The sequence below is a fragment of the Phoxinus phoxinus genome (assembly GCF_949152265.1).
Source record: "Phoxinus phoxinus genome assembly, chromosome: 7".
Taxonomy (NCBI): Eukaryota; Metazoa; Chordata; class Actinopteri; order Cypriniformes; family Leuciscidae; genus Phoxinus; species Phoxinus phoxinus.
The window spans coordinates 32,000,331-32,027,562 of NC_136882.1; the positions used below are offsets into that span (position 1 = coordinate 32,000,331).

Genomic DNA, 27,232 nt, shown 5'->3' on the forward strand with positions numbered 1-27,232 from the left:
CATAAACGTACATACAGTACATTATATTGTATCAATGTTTTTCAATTCTAAAGCTGATTGTAATGATAAACAGCCGAGGTTTGGATCCACATAGCACGCTATTGTTAAAATTAGACTTGGCTCAGAAAGTTCCAGAAGTTCCGACAACAGAACAAAAGACTGAAAAACACTTCATGCTGCCCCTTTTCTGTGAGAAGTCGTCACAAAGCATTGTCTCCACCCCAAAGTTGAGGTAAAATGATCAGTATAGCTTTGAGCAGAAGATTAGCATCATATGAAACCAGATTCAACCCCCAGGAGAGATTGCAAAAAAACAAAAACAGTCATATAAAAACAAACAAAACCTACAGAAAGTGAACTTATGTATCTGACTGATTTATAATGAATTACAGTCCAAGGCACTGATTATAGTTGAAATCCTTATAAGAAAACACTTTTCACAGAAATAAAGCAAAAAACACTTGATCATGTTCACATCAACTGTTTTGAAAAACTTTTTTTTTTTTTTTACTTTAAGAAAACATGTATAAAGCGAGCACATATACAGTACATGTCCGAATGGTAATGGTAAACAAAAATGACAAAGAAAAGAAATACACAAAACTAAAACCTGCCAAGGAAAAACTCCTTGTCATCAACTGATGCAACAGCTAATGTTGCAATACCAGAAGTTTATCTTTAATCTTTGTGATTTTTACAAACTTGTGATTGAACACCTCCAGTTTATCTTTCTTTATGAAAGTAAAAAGCACACTGTGGTATTTAAATTAATACGAACATGAGAAAGCTTCACTACTGTATAGTGTAAAAATACTGTATGGGTTTTTTTTTCTTCCAAATAGCAGACAGGCACAATACTGACAGAAATACTGGGGACACTTTACAATAAGGTTCATTATTGAACAATAGTTAATGTATTAACTAACAATGAGCAATACATTTGTTACAGTATCTATTAATCTTTGTTAATGTTAGTTGATCAAAAATACAGCTGTTCATTGTTTGTTCATGTTAGTTCACAGTCCATTAACTAAAGGTTAACAAATACAACCTTGGATCTTAATAATGTATTAGTAAATGTTAAAATGAATATTAACTAAGATTAATAAATGATGTAGAAGTATTGTTCATTCTTAGTACATGTTAACTAAGGTAGTTAATTAATGTTAACTAAGGAACCTTATTGTAAAGTGTTACCGAAATATCAAATAAACACTAATACTGTATGTTTATACATGTTATTTGTCAAAGGCAAAAAAATGTAGTGAGACAAAAATACAAATGGCAAGAAGTACAAAATTACACAAAAAGCTAGACTTCAAATACTGGAGCAAAGATGAAAAATCATGTTGAGCATATTCAAACAAGTTTGATCATAGTGTTATACACAGTTCATCTTGAGTATCAACAATCCGAATGAAAGAACTGTGCGAACAGAGCAGCAGCATTCACAAATTCCATATCTGACACGAGATATGAGATAAAAGCCATTTGAAATATTTATCTATAAGGCTCCCCTTATCTAACAAAGGACTAAGCCTACATTTTACACAATTGGAATCCATTGACTCTGCCTTTAAAAGTGTGTATTTTCAAAATTGTCAGCAAAAACATTTAAAAATATAGAGAATACTTTTAAATCTGAGAAATCAGTTGCAGTCTGCGAGACCAGAATCCTGTTTTCTGTGTTTTTCTGTTATTAGTAGACAATTTTCCAGTGTGTTGGTTGTTCACATTCGTTCTCATCGTCACCACAGAATCGGTTATAGGTGGTTTTAGGATCGAAACCTAGGATTTCTCTCTCCTCATGTATTCTGAAAGAGAAGGTTGAAACCGATGTCCCAGTAAAATACCTGACAAGAAAGACAACAGATGTGAGTGGGTGATCCATTGTTGTTTTACAAAAGTTATGTTGATAGGTTGGTTTGTCATATCAAACAATGAGCATTTTTTCCAGTAAAGCAAGTGCTTGAGGTGATTGAAAGTATTGTGGTGCGAGCCATTACGTCATAGGTCACGCTTCTGGTTTTTAATGGAAAGAATCTTTCAGTCACACCCAATTCAATGAAACAGCAAAGGATCTACTTTGTAATGATCCATCATCCTAAATACACTTTTCAAATTAAGCTGATATTTAAATTTAAACTTGAAATAGTTTGCCAAGAGAAAAACAACACATTTTGTGATTATATTACTCGGTTCTCAGGTTTAAATCGAAACAAAATTGTAGGATTTTCTTTAATACTGACACTCCATCAACTTAATCCTCTAGGGACAGGCTTAAAATTAAACTAGACAAAGAAAAATGATAGTCAAATAAAGAGATAAAGGGTAAACGAACTACAAGAAAAAAAATCTTAACTGGTTTGAAAAGCAACTAACTGGAGTAGATGATCTTTACCAGTTGATAAAGCAGGTTGTGTACACCTACAGCATAAATAAATGCAATGTCATTCCATAACTCTTTGTTGCGACAGAAAAAAAAAAAAAAAAAAAAAAATCACAGCAGAGGGTGTGGCTGAATACCTTGCATGGGCACAGATCCACTGGTCTATGATGGCCACCCCTCCATCTTTCAGGAGCTCAAGGTCCTCCCAGGTGGGCTCGTAGCGAACCATCTCAGGAAGCATCCTTTTCAGTTTAGCAAGCTCTAAAAGAAGAAAAGGCCTGATGTCACATACGAGTGTGTGTGTGTGTGTGTGTGTGTGTGTGTGTGTGTGTGTGTGTGTGTGTGTGTGTGTGTGTGTGTGTGTGTGTGTGTGTGCGTGACTGCGTGCGTGCGTGCGTCTTATGCTCACCAAGGCTGCATTTAATTAATACAAAATTAAGTAAAAATGGTTGTGTTGTAGACAAAAAAAAAAAAAATTCTAATATGCTAATTTGCTGCTCAAGAAGCATTTCTTATCAATGTTGAAAACAGTTTATTATACTCTTTTGTATCATTCTTTGATAAATATAAAGTTCAAAGGCATTTTGTTTAAATTTTATTAAAATGTCTTTATGTTGTTATTTTTTTTATCTATTTAATGTGTCCTTGCTGAGTAAAAGTATATAAAAAAAACTAACTACTGACCCCAAACTTTTAAACAGTAGTGTATATGAAGAGAAGTACAGAGCCCTTAAAGGGACATGAAGGAAAAAATATGAGATGGAGAAAAAAAAAATTTCAATGCTTTTGCATTCACTCGCAAAAGTTTTGCTTTCCCAGAGAAACTTTGCGTTCCTTCGCAAAACTTTTGTGTTCTTTGCCAGCAAACGCAAAGTTTCTCTAGGGACCGCAAGACATTTACAAGAAAATGCAAAAGCATTGACAAATATAATTTTTCCTCCCATCTCATATTTTTTGCCCTCACCATGTCCCTTTAAGTACTCCTTATAGAGAAGATTATAAGTGAATACATCCAATTTTGGTCTTTTCCTTATACAAAGCTATCAAATGGCTTCAGAAGACATGTAATATAATGGCACACAAGTCATATTAAAGGTAGGGTATGCAATTTTTTTATAAACACTTTTTGTTATTCTAGTTTAAACTCTTCACATCCTGATAGCAATCAGTAATAAAAGAAGATAAAAAATTCTTTTTTTACATATATCGTCTGTGGAAATGCATTCAAAATGCATTCAGTCCAAATGCAATGACACGACGTCTTATCTGCCTGTGTGTGTGTGTGTGTTTCCACACCTGTGTGTGTGTATTTTTTTTGTTCAGTAATTGTGCGTTCACACCGGACGCGAATAGCGCGTCAGGCGCGAGTCATTTCAATGTTAAGTCAATGCAAAGACGCGTTACGCGCGTAAAACGCGTGTAACGCGTCTTTGCATTGACTTAACATTGAAATCACTCGCGCCTGACGCGCTATTCGCGTCCGGTGTGTGGGTGCAGTTAGGCTATGCAGAGTTGTAGACAGTCACCAAGCACCAAAAGCAAACGGCAGCCATCTTTTACAGTTCCTCCTGAACCAAAACAACGAGCTTATGCTGCGTTCACAGCATGTCTTAACCGTAATTAAGAGATGGCAACCCGTGATGTTCCTCAGACTCGTATTTCTGCATTTCTGCATTATGTATGTAAACACTATCAACGCCGAAATGAACCTGCAGCAGTCAGGTGGTACAAGTTAGAGCTCTTTAAGCTGTTTACATTCATTGTTATTGTAATGTTACGTGCTGAGACATGAGGTAATTTCACATCGCCTCTCGTCTCATGGCGCTTTGCTGAATCTGCTCTGGCGTTTGCGTTCATGTCTGCAATAGTCTGCAACGAAAGTCCCTGCAGCACATAGTGAGGACAGCTGAAAAGATTATAGAGGTCTCCCTACCACCCATCCAAGACATCTTTCAGTCACGCTGTGTGCGCAGAGCTTCTGCCATTATAAAGGACCACTCCCATCCCTCACACAGTGTGTTTGTCCCTTTACCATCTGGTAGGAGGTTATGCAGCATCAGGACTCGCACTGCAAGATTCTGTAATAGTTTTTTTCCTCAAGCTGTCAGAGCCCTGAATACCCGGGTGCCATTCATCGTCTCATTGCCATAAATTGCTGCTTCCCACTCCCCACCCCCCCAATGAAGGACTAAGAGCCCATAAATGACTGTGAACTGTCACCTAAATGAAATGGGCATTAAAAAATGTACCATTATGCACTGTCACTTTAATGGTTTTATGACTTTCTGCTATGCTTGATTTCACTATTTTACTGTTTTATTGAAATTGTTTATTGTTGCTATGTATTGTGTGTATCAGATGTTGTTGTTGTTTATTTTTGTATTGGTTGCACCTCGGTCTGTATGGAACGAAATTTCGTTCGACTGTATACATGTATACAGTAGAATGACAATAAAGTTGACTATGACTATGACTATGTATTTTGGAGGAGGCGTGGCTTTGGAGAACGCTCTGAACCTATTGCTAGCCGCTCTGAAATTGCCAACCCTACCTTTAACTACTTTTATGGTGTTTTTTTGTCCTTTTTGAAACTGGACAGAGATGCATGAATATACTTTCAAATCTTATATTTTGCTGAAAATAAATAAATATCAGCGCATGGTTTTGGAATGACACGAAGTTGAGTAAACAAATACAAATTTGTGAGTAAATATTCCTTAAAATACCACGATGTCATGTATGTTGCTTTTAGGCGGGAAGTATGGCCTCTGCCTCTATTCAGTGCAAGTTTTGTAAAAAAAAAAAAAAAAAAAGTATCTGTACGTAAGCTTAAATGCTTGGTACATTATTGATCTTTTACTATTATTTTAATCTGTACCTTCTTCGTCTGCATCGGTGGCAACAAAGACTTGCTGAAGCTTGTGCTTCTTCATGAGGCTCTGGATCTTCTTTACTGCACCATTAAGGCTAGGCACGTCTTCTCTGTGACCCCAGATGAAGTCCTTTCTACGTAAGTGGACTCCCAGGTAAGGACCTCCCTTAGCACTGCCCAACCTGTTCTGAGACAAAGAGTTTATTAAAGTTCATCAAACAAATATGACTGCTATCATAATGAAATGAGCGTGGGTGTAAAGCACATTGCAAACATTCTAAAAACGCATTGTCATGACATTTGACCTAAAGAGCTCAAATCCTTCATCGTGTTGCATAAATACCAGTTTGACTCTCTATCATGCAGACAGCAGTGACACCAGCACTTCTTGTAGTTGAACAATGAGAAGGGAGCATTACTGTAAGTAAAACATACTTTCATTTGGGTCCAGTCCTCGTTGTATGGTGTCTGGTCCTGTTTATCTGTGGAGTTGAGATACTTGGCCCTAAATTCATCCCCTATGATACGCAAGTGTTTGGCAAACACCATGCTTCGCCGTGTCTGTTGGGCAATATAATCAAATGTTGTATTATAATCAATGGTTTAATTTCAAACTATCAGGTGAGAAATGTTTCAAAAATCTTAATTACTACTATAGTTGAGCTAAGTTATTTCTAAAACATGAAAATATTTGTTAATGGACTTACATCCCAGTAGTCCTTCCCAGCATAGTGATCATGAAGGACAGTCTCAGCTCTGTCCAGCATTACTGACCTGTGGTTGAATGGGTCAGTAATATTGTTGAATGAAAACATTCAAAAACATTTAATTCATTGTTGAATAAAAAATAAAAAAATGGAAAAAAACCCCAGCTATTTTATTGCATTCCTAATTAAAAAGTGACTTACGTGGCTGACAAGTTGTTTTGTAGGAAAGGGGCCAAGATAGAGGCATGTCCCTGAGCAGATAAACAGGTGACATTCAGTGCTCTGGTCTCCTCATAACCCCAAAACCAACCTCTGGAGAAAGAAAAACAATATTTAATTAAATAAATAGTTTGAACATGAAAATTCTGGCATTATATCTTTGTTCCAATCCTATGGATTTCTATCTTCTGTGGAACACAAAAGAAGGACCAGTGTTGTTTTGTTTGGACTTATCTTGTAGACAAAACGGTTGAAAAAATATTCTTTCACATTCAACAGAACAAAGAAAATCAAACACTGGAACAGGGTGAGTAAATGATGACACAAACTATCCTTTATTTCAGTTTGTTCCTCACACAAAGGCATCACATGGCTTCAGAAGCCTTAGAGTATAGCCTACACAAGTTGTATGGACGACCATACGTTGCACTCCAAAGGAATTCATGTTTTTTAAAAATGAATACTTTTATTCAGCAAGGATGCATTAAATTTGTCAAAAGTGACAGTAAAGACTAGCCTGGGAAAACCCAGACCACTCTCAGTTGTAACTGAGTAAGGGTCTGGCAAAGCTCCATAGACAATTCATTTCCACAGGGGCGTCACCAACGGACGTCGGATAGATCTAAAACCAATCAGAGCGATGAATGACATGACGTATGCAGAGCGACGGAGAAACATCTCGAGACTCTCAGCAATTCTCTGTTTGTGTTAACGAAAATGACCATTTTAAATCGCTTGAAACAGACGCGATAGCTGATTCGAACGAGTGATGTTGTGATGTTCCACGGCGGCATCCATCTTTGTAATGTACAAAATCTGCGTCACCGTCTCTGCTCTGTCGTCATCGTGTAAAGCCCGCCCCAACGTTTCTGATTGGTGCCGCGATTTCGACGGATTGGAAATGGGTTTCAATGGGCTCTTTGCCAGACCCACTTGCAGAGCAAATCTAAATTTGCCGGAAGTGGTCTGGGTTTTCCCAGGCTAAGTAAAGACTTTAATAATGTTACAAAAGCTTTCTCTTTCAAATAAGTGCTATTCTTTTGAACTTTGACACGGCCCTGGTTACACCAGAGAGGAAACTGGATCTTAGTGCGAAAGTCATTCATAACAAACTCAAACTAACAGAAATATTCTCAGAATACAACAACAAGGAACAGAACAACCAGGAACTAGCCAAGAGTACACATAAGACAGACTAATGAATATGACTCAACACTTGGCTTAAATACACCACATACAAGAGAGGGTGAATAAAACTAGACACACCTGAACTCAACTAACTTAATCAGTAACCAAGGATACAAACAGGCAGGGGACACATTAGAAGACTAACTAGGAAACACAGACGTGAACAGAGCTGGAAAAGAGATCACAAATATACTCTAAACATGAACAAATTGAAAGATTGGAAGGTGTGCAATAAAACCGTTTAATGCAAAGGTAGTTCCAAGTCGGTTGAATCCCCGTTTTACAAAAGCATTAAACGATTTGAATGCACTTCGCTTCGAGTCGGGCAGGACTTTGCCTCCACGTCGTGCATTAAAATGCGGTACCTGTAATAGCTCTGTTTGTCTTTTGAGTACATCAGTCTTTCAATGCATGGTCGTTCATCCACCTTCTCCTCCCATTTCCCATCTGTCCAGCCCTCTGCATAGCTCTGCAGCACAAGGATCTGGTCAATAAAGGGACCACCAGACTCTGAGACCAATCATAAAGATACAGAATGTGGGAATCATAATTGAGTCTGTTTAATTGTTTATAAATGCAATGTTCCTATTTAAATCAAATATGACTAACTAGACTGTCACGCAAGACCGTCACCATGTGGAATTGCTAAATATTTTAAACCCTTGCGCTGTTGAAAATCCAGTTGAAATTACTGGCCTTTTTTGAATTGCTTGTAAATTGCTTGTTATGCTATATCACCAAATATTGGATTCCATATTTTTGTCGACTTGTTTTTTTTTTTCAATGGATAAGGTTTTGTATTTCTTTTTGGAACTGATTGATCATAGGCCTTATTGATGTGAGCTTCAGCACTTTTGAGTGAAAAAACATTATTTGAGAATAATTTTGTCAATATTCCACAAAATATGGGAAAAGTGTGCACTGTTTATCACACTAGTGTGCTTTAATGATTAACCAGGATTTTTTTTTAATCTGCTTTTATTTTGTGCAAAATGAAGTCACACTTGTTCATGGTCAAAAATGACCGGCCTACAAAAAAATGGTTTATAAATCTCTTTTATGATTTAAATGTTATGTTAATGCATTATGTTATGCTATATTATCACCAAATATTGGATTCAATCTTTTTGTCAACTTGTTTTCTTTCAATAAGGACAGATTTTGTATTTATTTTAAATGATCATAGGCCTCATTGATCTGAGGATACATTTAATCTCTGTGAAAAAGAAAGCCTGTAATACTCAAAATAGTTTGTCTGTGTACATGAACGTGTGTGTGTGTGTGTGTGTGTGTGTGTGTGTGTGTGTGTGTGTGTGTGTGTGTGTGTGTGTGTGTGTGTGTGTGTGTATCCACCCATGCACAGGTCCGAGGCTTTTTTCTTTTCAAGCACACATGTATATATGTGAACATGTACATGATTTTTAATATCCTGCTTTCATTTTCAATGGATGGATATAAGCTCAGATCAATGAAGCCTACAAAACCTGTCCTAATCGAAAGAAATCAAGTTGACAAAAAAACTGAATCAAATATTTGGTGATAATATAGCATAACGAGAGATTTATAAGCTATTTTTTGAAGGTCCGGTATTTTTTGACAGTGAACACCACAAGTGTGACTTTCTTCCATTTTGTACAAAATAAAAGCATTTCAATTAACAGTGCACATTTTTCCAACAACATTTTTTTGTAACAAGGTGGGGGGAAAGTACAAATATTATCCCAAAAAATGTTGGGAATTAGCCTAGTTATACCCTGTGAGAGTGAAGTCAGGAAGTTTTAGTCCAATGCGTCCAATTAACATAAACAACACTTAAACAAAAATAGCAATAGCACAGCTCACCAGCAATAAATTCCTCATACTCGATGACTGGTATCTTAGCCTGCAGGCTGTTCACACTGAAGAATTCTCCCCAGGGGATGCGAACCTGATGTATATCAGGGCTCTGCCAGTGATATAGACGACCCCATGGAGGCAACACTAGCACCCAGTCGCCCTCTTTCCTCAATGTCTTCAGCAAAGAGGCCATGCGAATGTACACATCCCGGCGAAGATTGAAACCCTCAGGTGGATTCACATCATACAGCAGGTATCTGAGCATTACATAAAAACAGGGTCATTCATACAGTGTAGTACAGTTTCAGGTTCCCAACCTATGTGTTGGTTAAAATGTTCACATTTTTTAAGATTATTTTTCTATTATTTCTAAAGTTTAATTAATCAAACTTTCAATACTTTGTAGGTTTAGTATTTTTAGACTACAATTAAAAACTATTTTTAATCAATTTTAGTGTGAAATAATCCATTTGATATTTCTTTTTCGTCCTCTCTCCAATTAAAATGTTTAAAACAAGACATTTTATTGTACACTTGTATTATTTTTCCAACTCCTATCTTTCCAACTAAATAAAAGGATTTATCAGACTTGTCTCATAAATAAGTTAATAAAATTGAATGAATTGAACCATCAATAGTTTGAGCATTTCTGAGGATTTTTTTTTTTTTCATTAAATTTGGTGTGAAATATCCCATGTGCTATTTCAATGTTGTCCTCTCTTCAAATTAAAATGTTTCAAACAAACTATGTTTTTATTATTGAATGTTCATTATGTTCCCCTACTTCTATATTACTGAAAATCAAATCAATACCAAACTAAAAGCATTTATAAAATAGCATATTTACCAGACTGCAATGGTGATAACAATGGTGCAATATAACTGCAATATAACAATGGTGATATCCAATATAATATTCAATATGAAAACATTTCTGGTTTTGTGTCAATAAAGAGGTTCTTGATGGAGACGTTACACGAGACACAAGGGAGAAATGTTTTACTTCTTATAACCTCTTAAACATACTCATTTATTTTAAAATGACGGAGTTCAAAGGGTATTACACAACACGAACAAACCCACACATGTGAATTTAACATCTCTGGACAGCAATGTAAAAGCAGGAAGCATCTTATCCAGTATACGAGTCCTACCGAACTTCCCGTGATGGTGCAGCCACCGGAGACAGCATCGACTGCCCGGCACGAAATGCATCGTCGTCTGAGGCCGAAGTTAATTTGTAGGATAGAACAGAGAGGATTAATACTGAAAAATATCGTAAAATATGATGGAAGAGGAGAGGCACAGCTGTTCCCCTCCTGTTCGCCATGTCTCTCACAGCCACGTATATCCGGCGTCGGTGCAGTTGCCTAGCAACTAAGGGTAGTGTTGGGCGCTTTCCAAAGACGCTTCGTAAAGCTTCGAAACCTCTAGACTGTGAATCATTGTTTCGAACTGGTGATTCGGAGCATATGATTCGGAGCGCGTGATTTCAATGAACGAGGCTTCGTTTCGTCATATTCGCCGCTAGGAGGCGATGATCTTTGTAAGTTCACGAACAACATGTATACACTTGTATACATTTTTAATGGCACATTTGTGTAATAAAAAGAAAGTTTTTTGTTAATAATCTCTTATTGACCTGATTTTCTCCATAAAACAAGCCCCACAATAAATAAATAAAAACATATTATACACACATAACATACAGATACTTCATATTTAATGGTATTAAGATTATTTGTACACAGTTGTGACCTGCAGGAGGCACCAGCGAGTCGCGTTTCGAGCGCTTCGGAACAGTGAATCATTTTGCGAAGCAATTGGTTCAATTGATTCAAAGTTTCGAAAAGCTTCGTTTCTCTCATCACTGTACAGAACCTGTTTATATCGGTGCTTTTCGTTGTTATCAAACCCTTAATTCAAAAATATCAAAATTGAATAATAATCTTAGATAAGACCATTAATTGACCCTTTTTAAGAAAAAAAGAGCATAATATGTACTATAATTCAATGACAAGACGTGGGAAAAACTGTAGTTGGCAGTGTCGAAACTTTTGCTTTGACACATCGCGAGATTTCTTCGCTGGTGTCGCGCCACAATGACATCATGAAGGAGGGCCAATGAACAGTGTCGACAGGGTGAAAGCTCTCTGTGTACAGTGATCCAGAACATCAGCTGAACTGTCTGAGTTTTAGCCATGTCATTAATAATCTTCACATCAGCGCACAGGTGAGTGTTCCTGAAGTGTCACATGTTTGATGATATCATGGATTTGTTCCGCTTATAGAGGTACAATTTTGCATGCAATTTGATGTGCAGGACATCTGCAGACAGTTCAGCAACACTATACTCTTTCCCAGAGAGAGAGAGAGAGAGAGAGGAGAGAGAGAGAGAGAGAGAGAGAGAGAGAGAGAGAGAGAGAGAGAGAGAGAGAGAGAGAGAGAGAGAGAGAGAGAGAGAGAGTCTGTCTGTCTGTCTGTCTGTGTGTGTGTGTGTGTGTGTGTGTGTGTGTGTGTGTGTGTGTGTGTGTGTGTGTGTGTGTGTGTGTGTGTGTGTGTGTGTGTGTGTGTGTGTGTGTGTGTGTGTGTGTGTGTGTGTGTGTGTGTGTGTGTGTGTTTCTACACATAAACATAACCAAGGTTTCAGTTTCAAAATAGTCTGTTGTCTTTATTTTAAGAGATTCATTTTATTAACAATATCCAACAACATGTATAACAATTCGATGTTACAAAAAACAATAACACAAATATTGATTTTATCCCATACAGACTACGATCAATCTTTAGATTGCAGAGAATACAAGGACACATGGTAAGTTTGATCTCTAAGGAGGCATGACGAGTATTCATGGTAAATATTAATATACAGTATATGTGTATTATTCAGCCAGTCAAGAGTATGGACACACTTAATTACATTTATGCTGTTTTTTCATTGATTTTTATGCCCACGAATACCTTTTGAACTGGTGTTTTATGCCTAAATGCCTGAAATTTGTTTGGCTGACAAATATAAATTGTGCATTGTGTTTAAAAATAAATGACATGAATGAGCTGGTCTATGTGTGCAAACCTTGACTGGTAATGTACATGCTAGTGTTTATTCTGGGAACTTCTTTCATTAAGTATTGTTTTACTGTATGTCTCTTTTCAGATGTCCAGTCAAGCTGGGTCTGAAGTTCTGTTTGAGAAAGTAGGGAATGCTGGTGTCATCACACTAAACAGACCCAAAGCTCTCAACGCTCTGAATCTCACCATGATCAGACACATCTACCCTCAGCTCAAGGTTAGAGGAGACTAGAAACCTTTCTCTCAACATCACTAACCACCCTGTATTATTGTTATTCACCCGGTCTAACTCGATCGTTGTGTGTTTTGTAGAAATGGGACAAAGACTCCGAAACAGATATTGTGATCATTAAAGGAGCGGGGGAGAAAGCATTCTGTGCTGGAGGGGATATCAGAGGTAATTATCTAAGATAAACGTGCATTTTGTTTTCTCATCCACTCTTTTATCCATGGATAATGCAGTAATGCCATTCACTTGAAATGCTAAAATGATTTTCCCAGCTGTCACAGAGGCTGGAAAAGCTGGCGATTCCCTTGCTCAAGACTTTTTCCGTGAGGAATATATTCTGAACAACACTATTGGTATGTTTTCACACTTTTGTTGCCAGTTTTTTGGTTTGATGAACAGATTTATCGATTTATTATTTGTTTGAACTTTTTTAGGCACATATCAGAAACCTTATGTGGCCCTAATTGATGGAATTACAATGGGAGGAGTAAGTATTTTTCTAAAGTTGTCATCTTGCTGCACAAGTACACCAGCAGATGGTGCTGTCTGTTCTGAGTTAGCAGAATATGTCATCAGAGGCAATGTGGGCCAGCTTGTCTTTGTGTTTACAAAATAAATAAAAAATAATGAATGACAAAATGTCCTGCTTTGTATAAATAAGTGAGGATAGGAGCAGGCTTCACTCAATGTACCGGTATATGTTTATAAACTTTAAGAGTGCTGGCCTGGATAATTAGAATTTGTAAAGTAGGAAAGAGGCAGCACTATGCAAATTATTGCAAATAAAAGTATTTATGCATAGTGTGGCCTCTTTCCTACTTTACTGCTTTGTATAAAGCAATACATATAGCTGCGCCACTCTTTTCACAGTGTCGATGTGAATTTGTGCAAAACCGTTGGATTCACATTGCCATTGGTTCCTTGCAAAGTCTAGAACCGCATACTAGCTTACTACTCCTACTATTTCTGCCATTGAAAGATATGGCAAATGTAGTAAGAGTAGTATGCTAGTATGCAGTTCCAAATTCAGCATTAGTGTTCTCATTTGTGAACAAATGCATGAAAAATACTAATTTAATGTGTTTTTGGTGCAATTTTCAATATCTTGCACTGCAGTCATGTTTGACTATATGAGCTGCAGGAAAGCTGTGACGCACTATGATTCATAACCCCCTCTTTTAATCCTCTTAATTTCTATCCTGCACTGTGTATTTTATTCAGTAGGTGTCACTAATGAGCTGCTTTTGCAAACAATCTTTGGGTTTCTTGTGCATCCGTTCTCAAGTGTCTTTTGATTGGTTGGTTAGTCTACTGCTTTAGTCTTGGATTGAGTAACACTTAATATCATTTTGTCCATGTTCCACATAATACATGTAGGCTTAAATGTCATTTATTTAATCAGGTAGCAATTAGCAATACATCACAAACAATTCTGGATCAATGCACAAAAATTCATACAGAATTCTGCTTAATAAAAAAATCATTATTTTGAATCATCTGCTGAATATAGTGCTTGAAGGTGCTGTGCGTACTTTTTTGACTGAACTAAAGCATAAAAAATACCATAAAATGTTTGCAGATATTTAGGAAACATGCTAAGGTCACACACTTGTTTCTCTGAAAAACAATGCTACAGTCAGATATGCTCATAATTCCCCACTTAAAAGTTCTATGAGGAGATGATCGCTTTTTACAAGTTGGAATGTAATAACTATGGTTATGACATGGCGTGAACACACCTTTATTCTACTTTGAAATGTGCGTTTATTTGATTAATTAATTATTATTAAACAGCAAGCACAGAAATATGTAAAAGAAGCAGCCCTTCCGGTTCACTCACTCGAACATTCACAGGGCTTAAAGTATTCCGGCACCGTGCCGGATCTCCGGCGTGCGGCCGTGAGGAAGAAAAAAAAAATTGTAACTTGCATGCGGTTTAATATTTTCGAGTCAATTGATTTCATCTACCAATCATATGAAAGGAACGCAGCTCTTACTAACGTTACAAGCCTATCAGAAGCGGAGCAGGGCGGGGCCTGGCAACACAGTGTGATTGAGATTTATATGTTGTCGGTGAAAGGAGCGCTAGTTCATGAAACTTGGGGATGATGTCCTACCCACGGGCGTAATTTCCTATGGGGACACTTTCCAAAATCCCGTTGTCCCCCCCACCCCTACTCAAATTCGTTTGTTATGTTTCACCGCACGCAGTCATTGCCACGGAGGAGCAGGACCGAGCCTGTGTAAAAGCTCACTGAATGTTCTAATGAGCGAGTAGCGGTTGCGGCACAGACAGCGATGAAACGCCAGAAACAACAACAGGTGACTTTAATGTCATCATGGATGAAAAGAAAGAAAGGAGATGTGAGTTGGTTGATTCAGTAAATTAGCTCAGGTCAGGATAATCATATTTTCTGTCTACACCTGTTGATAACTTAGCTAACGCTAACTGCTGCTTGGTAACTTACTAACTTCAGACTTATTTAATTTTAATATTTAATTAAATATTCTGTGTAGCTTACAAAAAAACAAAAACATTCTGTGTAGGCCTACCATGAAAACGAGTCCACTTTAAACCGCAGCATTTTCTGTCAGCAATGTATGACAACGTAAACGCATGCGATTAATTTTTGTCCAGCTTTAACGTGTTTAAATATTTATTGCAGCGTCCGTTCTTTCTGTCATCCTTTGGGTTATATGATCATCATGCTCTCCTTCACGCAAATGTTTTAAACTATCAATGCGCGAGAAGATAAAACAGAACGCGCTGTCAGTGAATGTCCTCCTGAAACACACACTGACACACACACACACACACACACACACACATAGAAAGACGCGCGCCATCGAGTTCTCTTTCGCGCTTGAACGATAACGCACACATTTATGCCAAAATGTCAGTTTTGTCGAGTATCTTCACAAGAACAGTCAAATGAGTTAAATGCAATCTTAAATGGAAGTAAAGAGTAGAGAATGAGATCCTGTCAGCAGCGGCGGGTATTAAAGTGACAGCAATTCTCTCTGTTAGTAAAGTTAACCAAAGAACAATGGGAACAGAGAAAATTACTAACTGCTCAACGCTTAAGGATTAATCTATTTTTCATTTATAATTTATGCAGTGCGAACTGTTTTATAAACGTATTCAATTTCTATATAATTCACATCGGTTAGACAGGAAGGTAAATATGACATATATTATGGGTTTAAGTGAGGATTGTTTTAAGTTCACTTAAATTAAAAGTTGTTATAGTTTTTTAAGCCTAATAAATGTTTCAAATTTTGGAAAAATACATTTTCATCGAGACATAAGTAGCTATATCAGTGATACTGGTCTTCATTCATAAAAATATGCCATTAACATGCTTGAAAATAAATGGTGCCAATGAAGCCCCCCCCCAAGAAAATTTCAGGCTCAGGATTTTTTTTCACTTTAACCCCTGCATTCAGTCCTTCAAGTGGACTATATTAGTGGAGTAATGTGGGGAGAATATTGAATGAGGTTATGGGGGCGATTTCCTATGGCGATTTCCAATTCCAACACATTGCCCAGTATTGTGAATTTGGACTGCAATACCCATTTCAACCACTAGCTGTCAATATTACCGTATAATGCACCTTTAAGCAGCATTCAGTTGGTGTTGTTCATTTGTATTGTAGAACTTTCATTACAACATGAATGTATTCATCTGTACTAACATTTTAGTTCTTAAATGTAAATATATTTTAAACACTTTTACCAGCATAACGGAGCAGTTGAAATGTTACTGTTGTTGTCATAGTTTCGTGGGGTTCTTCTGGCAGTAGGAAAGCAATGTCACGGGGTGAATCTCTCACCTCCTCCTGGTGTTTGATTGATCAGGGATTCTGTTCATGGTCGAGGTACGGTGGGTCGACCTCAGTGCTGTACATTTTTTGGTGTTTGATGCAAAGCTGTGTGTTGTGTGTCAGCTGAGGACTCTGTACTGTTATTTAGGAATATAATGACCATGCAAGTTCACTGAGTCCATGATTACCTCAGATGTCTCTAAGGTTTAAAAATTGATTTTTCCATTTACTCAGATATTTGAGAAAAAGAAATGGGCAGTAGATGCAGAATTACAAATAATGTCATTATAGTGCTTACAGGGCAGCCCTGTATTGATTTTCCACAACCATTCTAGTTTTTTTTATTTATTATTATTCCTCCATCATTAAAGGGATAGTCGAACACAAAAAGGGGTATTTACTTATACTTAATTTTTAAGTAGCAAATTTTATGTCTTTGTTTTCCTTTGTGGAGCATAACAGACATATTTTTGTTTTTGCATTGTTTAATATTTGTTGCTGATTTTCTACTTGGGTTGATAAAATGTTCACCATTTAAAATGTAGCCACTAACAAACATGTAAAACCTTTTTTACTTTTTTGTGATTTATTTTTGGTCAATATTGAAATCAAGATTATTTAACACGATTATTGGTGGGTGATATTATCTTATTTCACGATACGATTTATTTTAAATATCAGTGATATTTACAATTATATTCACAATAATTATTCACATTCACAATAATTATTAATTACAGCAAAAACTAATACTATAGGTTAACTAATGTACTAAAGGTCCTTAAAACAATTACATAAGACAAGTAGGCTAAACCGTCAGCAATACAATAAGAACAAAGAAACCGAATACAAAAAATAGGCAAATAAATACAACAGAAGGAAAATACAAATTAAAGGTGCAGTGTGTGATTATTAGCGGCATCTATTGGTGAGGTTACGAATTCCAAACAACAAAAGTTACGGTGGCCGACAGAAAGAGATGTCAAGCGATAAGAATACTTTTTGTGCGCAAAAATAACAACTTTATTCAACTATTAATTTTCTTCTGTGTGGGCCTCTGACGTGAGTTCACAAGAGCGCCACGACACATGCACGAGGTTATTAACACATTGCGAGGTTACTAACAGTATTCTGACAAGTAATAGCCTTCATCAACAAAAATTGTAATGAACAAATGTAAAATAACACTGCATAGTCTTACTGTACACATTGAATATAGATTTACCTTATTAAAGCTACTTAAGTTATTCAGTCAAGATCATTGAGTGATTTTGTGTACGTTTACTTAAGACATAACCCACTGTGTTTACGTGAATACTCTCCAAAAAGGCGTTTTGACATTTTTGTGTGCACACGTTTAGGTGCGTATCTGAAGCCCATTTTTATTCACGTTCAGCTCTGACTCGGAGTGCATGCACAGATAGTTTACTGGGGAACAGTGTAATCGCTCATCAGTGTTTCAGCGGCGGAAAGACGTCAGTAAAACAGCTTGTAAACAATATCCCACGTAGCATTACATTTACCTCAGGCAATTCATTCAGTGTCCACAACTCTTTCGCTAAACATATGCACTATATTAGCCTATATATTCATTATATTTTACTTAACCTGTTAGTGATGTCTTGATTTATGTTTAAAATATCTGTCATGAAAATGACAGCCAGTGTGTAAATTTATATAAGCGAATTGGAGTAAAAACATATCATTAAATATAGAAGTTAATGCAAAAACTGCCTTATGTGCAGCTTACATGTTTGCATGTGTGTTTATTATTATATCTAAAAATAGCAACTGAATTAAGGCTAATAGTTTGGGCTCTGTGGTTAACCTTTAATATTATAATAATGTGCAAGTAAGGGCTCCCTATAGGTAGCCTATAGTTTACAGCATTAGCATAAATAATGCTTAAACATTTATAATTCTAACTGAATTCATTTAAAGACAGAGACACAATTTGTTCAGTAAAAAAAAAAATATGTTTAGTTTACTTCTGCCTCGTTGTACCGGAGCCGAACCGTTACACCGTTTTTGTGTACCGTTGCACCCCTAATAAATAAATACATATATATATATATATATATATTTCTTACTGACTCCAAATCTTTGAATAGTAGTGTAAATAAGTTTTTAAAACATTTCTTACCTGTAGCTGCCTGTTAAAGTATGACATTGCTCTTTTTAAGTTAACAGGATTTTTTCCCCCACCGCTGGCGTTTTCAGATTCAATGGTTTGCCAAGTACCTGATAAAGCACTTTGCCTGTTTTTGGGATATCTGTGATGAAATGTTCCAGAGCTCTTTCATGTTAGAAAACTACCAGATTAAAGATGGTCTTTGAACATATTTGGCTAGTTTATATTCCATATTTGTCTCCTAAATGGGGGGTAACGCTGTTTTTTTATAGGTACTGTTTTCCATCCTGGAGTTTATTTTTAAATTTAGATGCTGCCTACATTGTCTGCAAGTTTTCTGTCAGATTTCTGCCAAACATTTTGGAGAATGGATGAGAGTTTCCACCGCTTCTGGGTAATTGATTTGATGCCTCCAGCTACACATGTTTCCCGTTTGACTCAGTCAGAATACTTACAAATTTGCCAAACAATTCAGACAGCTTATTCCTACTGCTTCTTCTGCCCTGCCCTGATATTTTGAGATGGTTGTTCACGCTTAATCGTAATCCACCTAATGAGTCTGCATGTAGGGGACACGTGTGCTGCTGAAGTCTGATCACAACATGCTTCTCAAATCCCCCAGGAAAAGATCATTATTATTGTCTTTTAATGAGCAGCCCGTTGAGAATGCAGTCCCCGGGTGGTTTCGTAATAACTGATTTTATGATGTGTATTTTGTTAAACTAGATGAGTCCGTGTCAGTCATGTGCTGTGATCTGATGAGCCACATCAGCTTAATTCATTGAAGTGATGAAGACGATGATGCACTTCTTTATGACAGAATCAGGTCGAGGTTTGCAGTGACACTTTTGGCTAGGTTGTTTTGTATAACAGCAAGTTTTCAAATTTTGTGTCTTGACATTCCAGAATATTTTCATAAGGCGTTTCTAACTTTTTGATGATGATTCATTACCAGTGCTAATTAGAAGCAAAGACTTTAGATATACAAAGGCGGTGAACTCATATTACTTTGAATTGGAGAAAGTGCAACACGGCAATATGGTGGAATAAGTCTCGCCTTCTATATTAAAGAGCTAATCGCTGATTTGTAAAGTCTTTGCGTCACTGCAGCTGCACATGCGCATTGGCGGATCTAGCCTGAAAATAAGCTTTTTAACTAGTGCTGTCAAATTAATTAATTTCATATATATACACAAACTTTTATGTTAGATGCGATTAATCACAAATTAATCGATTAGACAGATCTATTTTTAACACTGTTTGAACATAAGACAACAATATTTTATTGGTGATGAACTTAATCGTAAGCTCGGTGAGTAGCTCTGGAGAATTTGATGTTTCCCCATACAAAGAGATACTTGCAAGAGGTAGTTGCATGACTGAAATAGCTGCCCAAGGGGCATTTCAAATATGGCCGCTGAGTGAAATGACTTGCCTTAAAAGGACTTCTTTAGTTTCTTTTTTTTTTCTGTGGTGATGCCGATATTTAAAGCAAAGTGCTTAATGGTTGATATGATGCTAATATTCACTATCGTTCAAAAGTTTGGGGTCATTTTTTTTTTAAAGCTACACTGTGTAATTTTTTAAGTTGATTCTTAGCAAAAAACACTTTGTTCTTTAAAAATTATGTGCTCATTAATGTATAATTACTACCAACTAATCAAGTATTCTCGTAAGCGTAGAATCTGCCATTTATAATGCATACGGGGGAGCTGCTCAAATGGCAGAAGCCATGTTGCGCCTCCATCTTGAAAATACATTAGCCAAAGAGGGACATACCTGGAAATTCAAGCTTCGCCTTTCGCGTTTTTACACTCAGTGGCACCGTGACGAATTCGAGGGGTAGATTACTCGCGACTGCCGGCAGATTTGAAATAATACGGCCACCGTAGGAGTTAAAACGCCCTCGGAATGGGAGGGGCTAGAAAGTAATATTCAGTTGGTAGTCATAAACAATTTCACCGCTAGATGGGAGAAAATCCTACACAATGTATCTTTAAAGAAATAATTACTTCAGAAGGCTGTCTAGTGATTTTGAATTGATAGACTGAGAGAAAGACAGTCTAAAATCGACCTCATCGATGCGACAGCCAGTGGCACAGATCCTCAAAAAATCCCTGTCTCTTTACAGCCGTGATTAATTCGATCTTCAACCAGATGGAACTGGATTAAATATTTTGAAAGTTCCGATCCCAATCTGACTTCTGACGTGTGATGCCGTCTGAATCATAATCATACATAACGGTTTTCCTGTAGCTCAATCAGTAGAGCGTTGGCGCTAGCAACGCCAAGGACACGGGTTCGATTCCCAGGGAAAGCAAGGACCGATAAAATGTAAAATGTGTACCTTGAATGCAATGTAAGTCGCTTTGGATAAAAGTGTCTGCCAAATGCATAAATGTAAATGTAAATACACTGTTCGTTCATTGGCCAGAGAAGAACTGGCCCCCCCTGACTGAGCCTGGTTTCTCCCAAGGTTTCTTTCTCCATTCTGTCACCTGATGGAGTTTGGGTTTCTTGCCTCGCCTCTGGCTTGCTTAGTTGGGGACACTTAATATACAGTATAACAATATTATTGATCTAACTGCATTGACGACATTGTATGAGAACTGAACTGAACGATGACATCGCTGTTTTCTCCAGTGCTGCTGTTTACATAAATGAACTAAATTATTAACTAATGATTTTTACAACACTGAACTTACTTAAGCTGGACTATGACACTATTTTCTTCTAGATCTGCTGCACAGCCGAAAAAAACTTAGTTCAATTATTTTCCTGTTATCACTGTAAAGCTGCTTTGAAACAATCTGTATTGTAAAAAGCGCTATATATATATTTTAAAAAAAGGTGACTTGACAAAGATATTCGGCCTGTATCGGTAATCTAAAAATGTTGGCCGATTAATTGGCCTGTCGTTACAGCTAAAAGACCTGGTAATCATTTAGCTGTGTCTGTAATGCAAGAGCATCAGCCATGTGCTAGGGTTGCTGTGTTGTACCATTTGTTTCTAATCCTACGTGGTGCGGGAACAATCTGGAGTTTCAGAGCACATAGAGATACGGTGTGCCATACATCAGTGGACTGTTTGTTATTCCATTCCTGCGTCTGCTGCTTAGGCGATACAGTCGTGATGCAGGGTCTCAAACACTACTAAATCACAGAACATGTTGTTGGCGCTTCACTATAGCAACAGTGCTTAGGGAGAGGCTTAAGTTCTGACACTGCATATGGTGCACAATGTTACAAATTGACTTTGTCCACTCTTTTTCCACTGCTATTGTTTTACAGGACAAGCTCAGGAGTAGTTGCTCTTTTCTGTTGTAGAAAACCTTTTTTTTTTTTTTTGGACATCTTCACAGATCTATTCCATAAAATTAAAAGATAAGTTTATAGTAACCATGTGCTGTCTGTCAGTCTTCAAAAGAACACACTAAAATGAGTCTATATGAATTGTGCTCTATATACATACACTACCGTTCAAAAGTTTTGGTGTCAGTAAGATTTAAAGAAATTAATACTTTTATTTAGCGAGGATGCTCTGTAATTTGTGCTTGTGCTAATTATTTAAAACAAACTGCCTTTTATACTTTATCTAATGCAATTAATGTCACCATGAACTGAGCGGTCCACAATTGGCCACAAACTTTTGAACGGAAGTTTTCGTTTCTTCCGTTGCGTTCTTTTCTGTTTTTCACATTATTGTATATATTTACCATAGAAGTCTTGTGCTTGCACACAAGTCATATGGACCACGCATACAGATTTGTTACGACATGAGGATGAGTAATACATTTTCATGTTTGAGTGAACTATTCCTGTATTGTCTTACAGTAGATGGGTGTGAGACATAATCCCTCATCTTTCCATCTGGTCTGTGAACATGGTACACAATTATTGATCTGCACTGTTTTCTCTGTCTCGGCAGGGCGTGGGTCTTTCAGTTCATGGACGGTTTCGTGTGGCCACTGAGAAGACGCTGTTTGCCATGCCAGAGACGGGCATCGGTAAGAGACAGCCAGTGTTCCTCTCTCTCCGTGTGGGCTGTAACTGGGTTATAATCTGAGTTTTCATTAATAATGTAAAATGGCTTTGGTTTCACAGGAATCAATAGTACTTCATCCCAAAAAAATTAATGTAAAAAGTGAATGTGAAGCAGCATTTGCCAAAAAAAATAGTTTTGGCACAAATATTTAAGTAGCATTTATTTCCCTGGGGGGCACTTTTAATTACAGAAAAGTTAAAGGACAAGTTCGGTATTTTACACTTAAAGCCCTGTTTACAGATCGTATCTGATGAAATAGAACGGTTAAGATTAAAATTTGGACACATGCTGCTGTCCTGAGAATTTTAGGTTTATTTCGCGTTTGTGGACCTATTTTGCCAAACGTGTCACACCCGTGATTCTTCCGTTGAGAGCTTGAATAATAGACACTCCAGCGGCGGAGGAATACCGCACCTCACACAGCACATTCAATACAAGTCATGGAGTTGGACAAAAACTACGATAAAACCTGTTGGAATGCATCTTTTTCAGCGATTTTTTTGGGACCGTATCAGTGAACACCCCTGACCACTCGGTGAGTTTCACGTCTTTGTAAACGAAAGTTTAATGTGTTTTAGGAAGGAATCTTCCAGTGCACATAGACTGCCATTTGTGGGGGTGGGGGAGGAAAGCGATATAAACCTAAAATTCTCGCGACAGCAGCATCTGTCCAAAGTTTAATCTTAACCGTTCTATTTCATCAGATACGATCTGTAAACAGGGCTTTAAGTGTAAAATACCGAACTTGTCCTTTAAGTGTTTTGTTTTTTGTTCCAACAAAATTGTACACACTTAAAGGCAGGGTAGGCGATTTGTTCCAGAAATGATTTTTGTTATGCTGGTTGAAAGTCTCTTCACATCCTGACAGCAATCACTAAGTTAAAGGGATAGTTCACTTTAAAATTAAAATTCTGTCATCATTTACTCACCCTCAAGTTGTTTCAAACCTGTATTAATTTATTTCTTCTGCTGAACACAAAGAAAGATATTTTGAAGAATGTCAGTAACCAAACAGTAGTCTGTACCCATTGACTTCCATAGTAGGAAAAAAAAATACTATGGAAGTCAATGGGTACAGACTACTGTTTGGTTACTGACATTCTTCAAAATATCTTTCTTTGTGTTCAGCAGAAGAAATAAATTAATACAGGTTTGAAACAACTTGAGGGTGAGTAAATGATGACAGAATTTTAATTTTAAAGTGAACTATCCCTTTAAGTGGTCTTAATGTTTTTATATGTGTATATATATCGTCTGTGGAAGGCGTAGGACCATAAAATGTTTGTCCAATCATGACCTAGGAGATATTTCCATACCTCCGCGCACACTGCTCGCACAGACATCAGCGTGTTTCATGCTAAACAGTTAGACAGACGTCATTCACCGAGCACCGCACCCGAAACAGCAGCCACCTTTTACAGTTCTCCCTAGACCAAAACAATGAGCTTATGCTGCGTTCACACCATAACTATTGTAAAGGAGATGGAAACCCGTGATGTTATACTCAAATTTATGCATTTCAATGGCAACAACTATCAACGCCGAAATGAATCTGCAGCAGTCAGTTGGTACAGGTCATTATTATTGTAATATTATGTGCTTTTAGACATGAGGTAGTTTAATGCCGTCTATCTTGACACTTTTGTTTGCTCCCTCCTGTACGCATGTTGAGGGTGGCGTGGCTTTTGAGAAACTCTGAAGGGAGGATGGGATCTCATGCTTTCAAAGCTAACTTGCTATTGCTAACCGCCCTGAAAAGTGCCTACCCTACCTAAAATATAACTTTTCATTTTGACTGTTGAATCATTTCCAAACCAGACGTGACATGATGCGATAAAAGGTATTTTTCCCCATGTTCGAGTTTTTGTCCTAACCAGTCGCAACGGGATTTTTTTATGGAAGCAGTTTCTATTTCTGTGAACATGCAAACTATGACAATGATTGTCTCATGTAATGATTTTGTGCTTTATTTAATCTTAAAAGTGTCTAATACTACCATAATGAAAGCGATAGTGGATAATTCACCTCAGAGCTTGAAAATAAATTAGAGGAAACAAGAAAGTTTGAACTGTGTGTGTTTTTAATAATGTTAAAATGGTGTAATATTTATTAATTAGATGTACCTACATTGCTCCACACGCTCTTCTGATTGGCTGTGTGATATTTTATCAATTTTGTCATGTCTTATAGCTGTGTGGACTGACAAATTGCTTGTCACTGGCATCGCGTCTGATTAAGACAGGGTGTTAGATAAACTATATAAATCTTTCAACTCATGGCTAGCCAAATTACAATCAGACCAACGTGAGCTGAAGATGTTACGTCTGCCTAAAAGACACAGCACTCACCTGTAACTATAAAAAAAAAAAAACTTTTGGCCCAAAGTCTTCTCAAAGCAATCTTTCAAAGCAAATTGTTCATGCCAGTGTGTGAAAAGTGCATTGAGAGATGGTGTGGATGCTGTCTGATGCTTGTGCTCTCTGAATGAGCAGCATGTTGAAACGCTTTCGCTCATGGAAGGAATTCTGGCGATGCAGGCGGCGTCCCATCAATCTGCCGCTGATATGTAAGTGAGTGGTTCTTGTTCCAGTCGTGAAGCCAGCAGATGATTCTTGCGCTGCAGAATACAGATTTCATTCCCTAACCTCTCATCTGGTCTAGGTTTGGTGGAACTCAAATGTGGACAGCTGAGTTCATGGTGACATTAATTGCATTAGATAAAGTATAAAAGCCAGTTTGTTTTAAATAACAAGTACAAGCACAAATTGCCAAGCTACACTAAATTACAAACGTTTGGGGTCATTTATTTATTTTTATGGTCACCTAGACTGCATTTATTTCATTGTTTATATGCATTTATTTGAATAAAGTAAAAAGAGTAATATTGTGAACTATTTTGCAATTAAATTGACAGGAATTGCATTTGATCCTGTGATGGCAAAGCTGAATTTCAGCAGCCATCCGGTCTTGATCCTTCAGAAATCATAATATGCGGACTGTAGTCAATGTTGAAAACTTAATATATTTGTGGAAAAAAACGTGATACATTTTTCCCCACGATATTTTGATGAACTGAAAGTTCAAAAGCTTCAACAGCATTTATTTGAAATAGAAATATAAAGCAACATTTAAAATGTCTTTCCTGTCACTTTTGATCAATTGAATGTATCCTTGCTTAATAAAAGTAATGAATTCTTTAGAGAAACTGAACTTGCCCTACATCTTATGTCAGCACCTACCCTAACAATACAGGCTTAGAAGGACATGAGGGTGAGAAAATGAAGACAAAATTACAAATGTTGGGGTCCAAAGTGAATGTTTCCACATCCATTTTATAACCATTCCCTCATATATCCATGTGTGCTGCTGTCTCACTTTTATTGCACATGCTTTAGATTTTTCGTGCTTCTTTTCATTCCATGTTCTAATCAAACCCTGTGAATGGTATGTCGGGAGCCTTGATGCGGTATAAATCAGATTGTTTGTGATGAATACCCTGCCCTTGTCCATATCACATGCTCCTACACATGTTGGCAGAAGTCTGCCTTGGCTATTGTAAATCATTCTAGACTCTTAATGAGAGCGCTTTACAGCATTTCCTCTCGAGCTGCACAGCGTCCTTCACTCTTGCGAGCCTTGGGCAAAGACTCCCTGCAGAACTGTTAGAGTGGCAGGAAGTAGTGCTAATCACGGTCTGTGACACATCTGTTAAGCGTCTGTGCAATTGCGTGCGTGTGTGTGTATTTGATTGAGTGAATGCGCGGAGTCTGTGTGCCATCACTCGCTAATTCCATTAAGAGCCCGTGTTTCCCAACGCCAGATGAATGAATAATCCTCTTTGGGTTAGCACTTGTCTTAATGGTTTATTCTGCGGTAAGGCGGCCAGCCTCATCTGTCTCGTAGCCGATACTTCCTTATAGTTCTTCCTTCTTGACATGAGGTGGTTAAACAAGTAATACATCATCATGTGTGCCTGGGATTAATGTGGATTTTTCCTTTTGCACCTCTGGTTTGAAAAATGCTGTCGAATCCTGATCAGTTTGAAGTGTGACCCAGTTATACTGGTGTATCCCCGCATGCGAACAAGGTGATTGGCCTTGCTGACATGCATCTCCCCCTTCTTGGCTCTAGTCCCACCCATTCATGCACAGGGACAGCATTTGGATAATCTCCAATTATCCTGAATGAGGTACAAGGACGCACACTGTATTTACAGACTTTTCTGCTTTTTTTTTTTTTTTTTTGCATGCTGATTTTAAAAAGAAAACTGCAACAACAAAAATAATAATAAAAAATGCACTCATTAATTTGCCCCTCATTATGTTTTTATATTTAGTTTTACACTTACATTAATTGTACTTTTTGAATAATGTTTAGAATGAACATCTCACAACCTAGAAATACCTATTAAATTTATTTTATATTGTTAATTTTAGATAAGAATAAAGATAGAATACGTTTTTTTTATATATATTCTATTTTATTTCAGGTAAAGTTTATATTGTTTCAAGTAACAAAAAGTTTTTTTTATATATATATAATGTATATATATATATATATATATATATTAGTTAAAGATAATAACCCTGACTTGCTTCCACGGTTGAGGCTGTTTTTCTAAGTAGGGTGACTCAAACAAACAATAATTTGATATTTCTATAGTATATATGCTTTTCGGGGAAAGTTTCACAAATTAGTACTTTTTAAAAAATATGTTTA

The 27,232-nt window shown here is 37.0% G+C and overlaps 2 protein-coding genes across 2 annotated transcripts in view; one reads left to right on the forward strand and one right to left on the reverse strand.

Moving 5' to 3' along the window:
* Nucleotides 1-466: 466 nt before the first annotated feature.
* Nucleotides 467-10,652, reverse strand: pofut2 (protein O-fucosyltransferase 2). The gene is made up of 9 exons (XM_079619620.1): nucleotides 10,366-10,652; nucleotides 9,218-9,468; nucleotides 7,741-7,885; nucleotides 6,170-6,280; nucleotides 5,969-6,035; nucleotides 5,697-5,822; nucleotides 5,268-5,448; nucleotides 2,527-2,650; nucleotides 467-1,853 (listed from the first exon to the last, which is right to left on the reverse strand). Exons 1-9 carry the CDS (start codon nucleotides 10,539-10,541, stop codon nucleotides 1,700-1,702), a joined length of 1,335 nt encoding a protein of 444 aa, XP_079475746.1. The 5' UTR covers nucleotides 10,542-10,652; the 3' UTR covers nucleotides 467-1,699.
* A 594-nt stretch (nucleotides 10,653-11,246) lies between these two features.
* Nucleotides 11,247-27,232, forward strand: part of hibch (3-hydroxyisobutyryl-CoA hydrolase) — a 28,853-nt gene continuing 12,867 nt past the window's right edge. The window contains exons 1-7 of the mRNA XM_079619394.1: nucleotides 11,247-11,444; nucleotides 11,984-12,026; nucleotides 12,369-12,500; nucleotides 12,596-12,680; nucleotides 12,785-12,865; nucleotides 12,947-12,999; nucleotides 22,397-22,475. Coding sequence (XP_079475520.1) covers nucleotides 11,413-11,444; nucleotides 11,984-12,026; nucleotides 12,369-12,500; nucleotides 12,596-12,680; nucleotides 12,785-12,865; nucleotides 12,947-12,999; nucleotides 22,397-22,475 — 505 coding nt within the window. The 5' untranslated portion in view covers nucleotides 11,247-11,412. The remainder of the gene's footprint in view (nucleotides 11,445-11,983; nucleotides 12,027-12,368; nucleotides 12,501-12,595; nucleotides 12,681-12,784; nucleotides 12,866-12,946; nucleotides 13,000-22,396; nucleotides 22,476-27,232) is intronic.

Coding starts and splice junctions, on each gene's coding strand:
- pofut2 (XM_079619620.1), bottom strand. CDS start 10,541: ATGGCGAACAGGAGGGGAACAGCTGTGCCTCTCCTCTTCCATCATATT. Junction 5,449..5,696: donor AGGACTGGACCCAAATGAAA/GTATGTTTTACT, acceptor TCTTTGTCTCAG/AACAGGTTGGGCAGTGCTAA. Junction 2,651..5,267: donor CACCGATGCAGACGAAGAAG/GTACAGATTAAA, acceptor TTCTTCTTTTAG/AGCTTGCTAAACTGAAAAGG.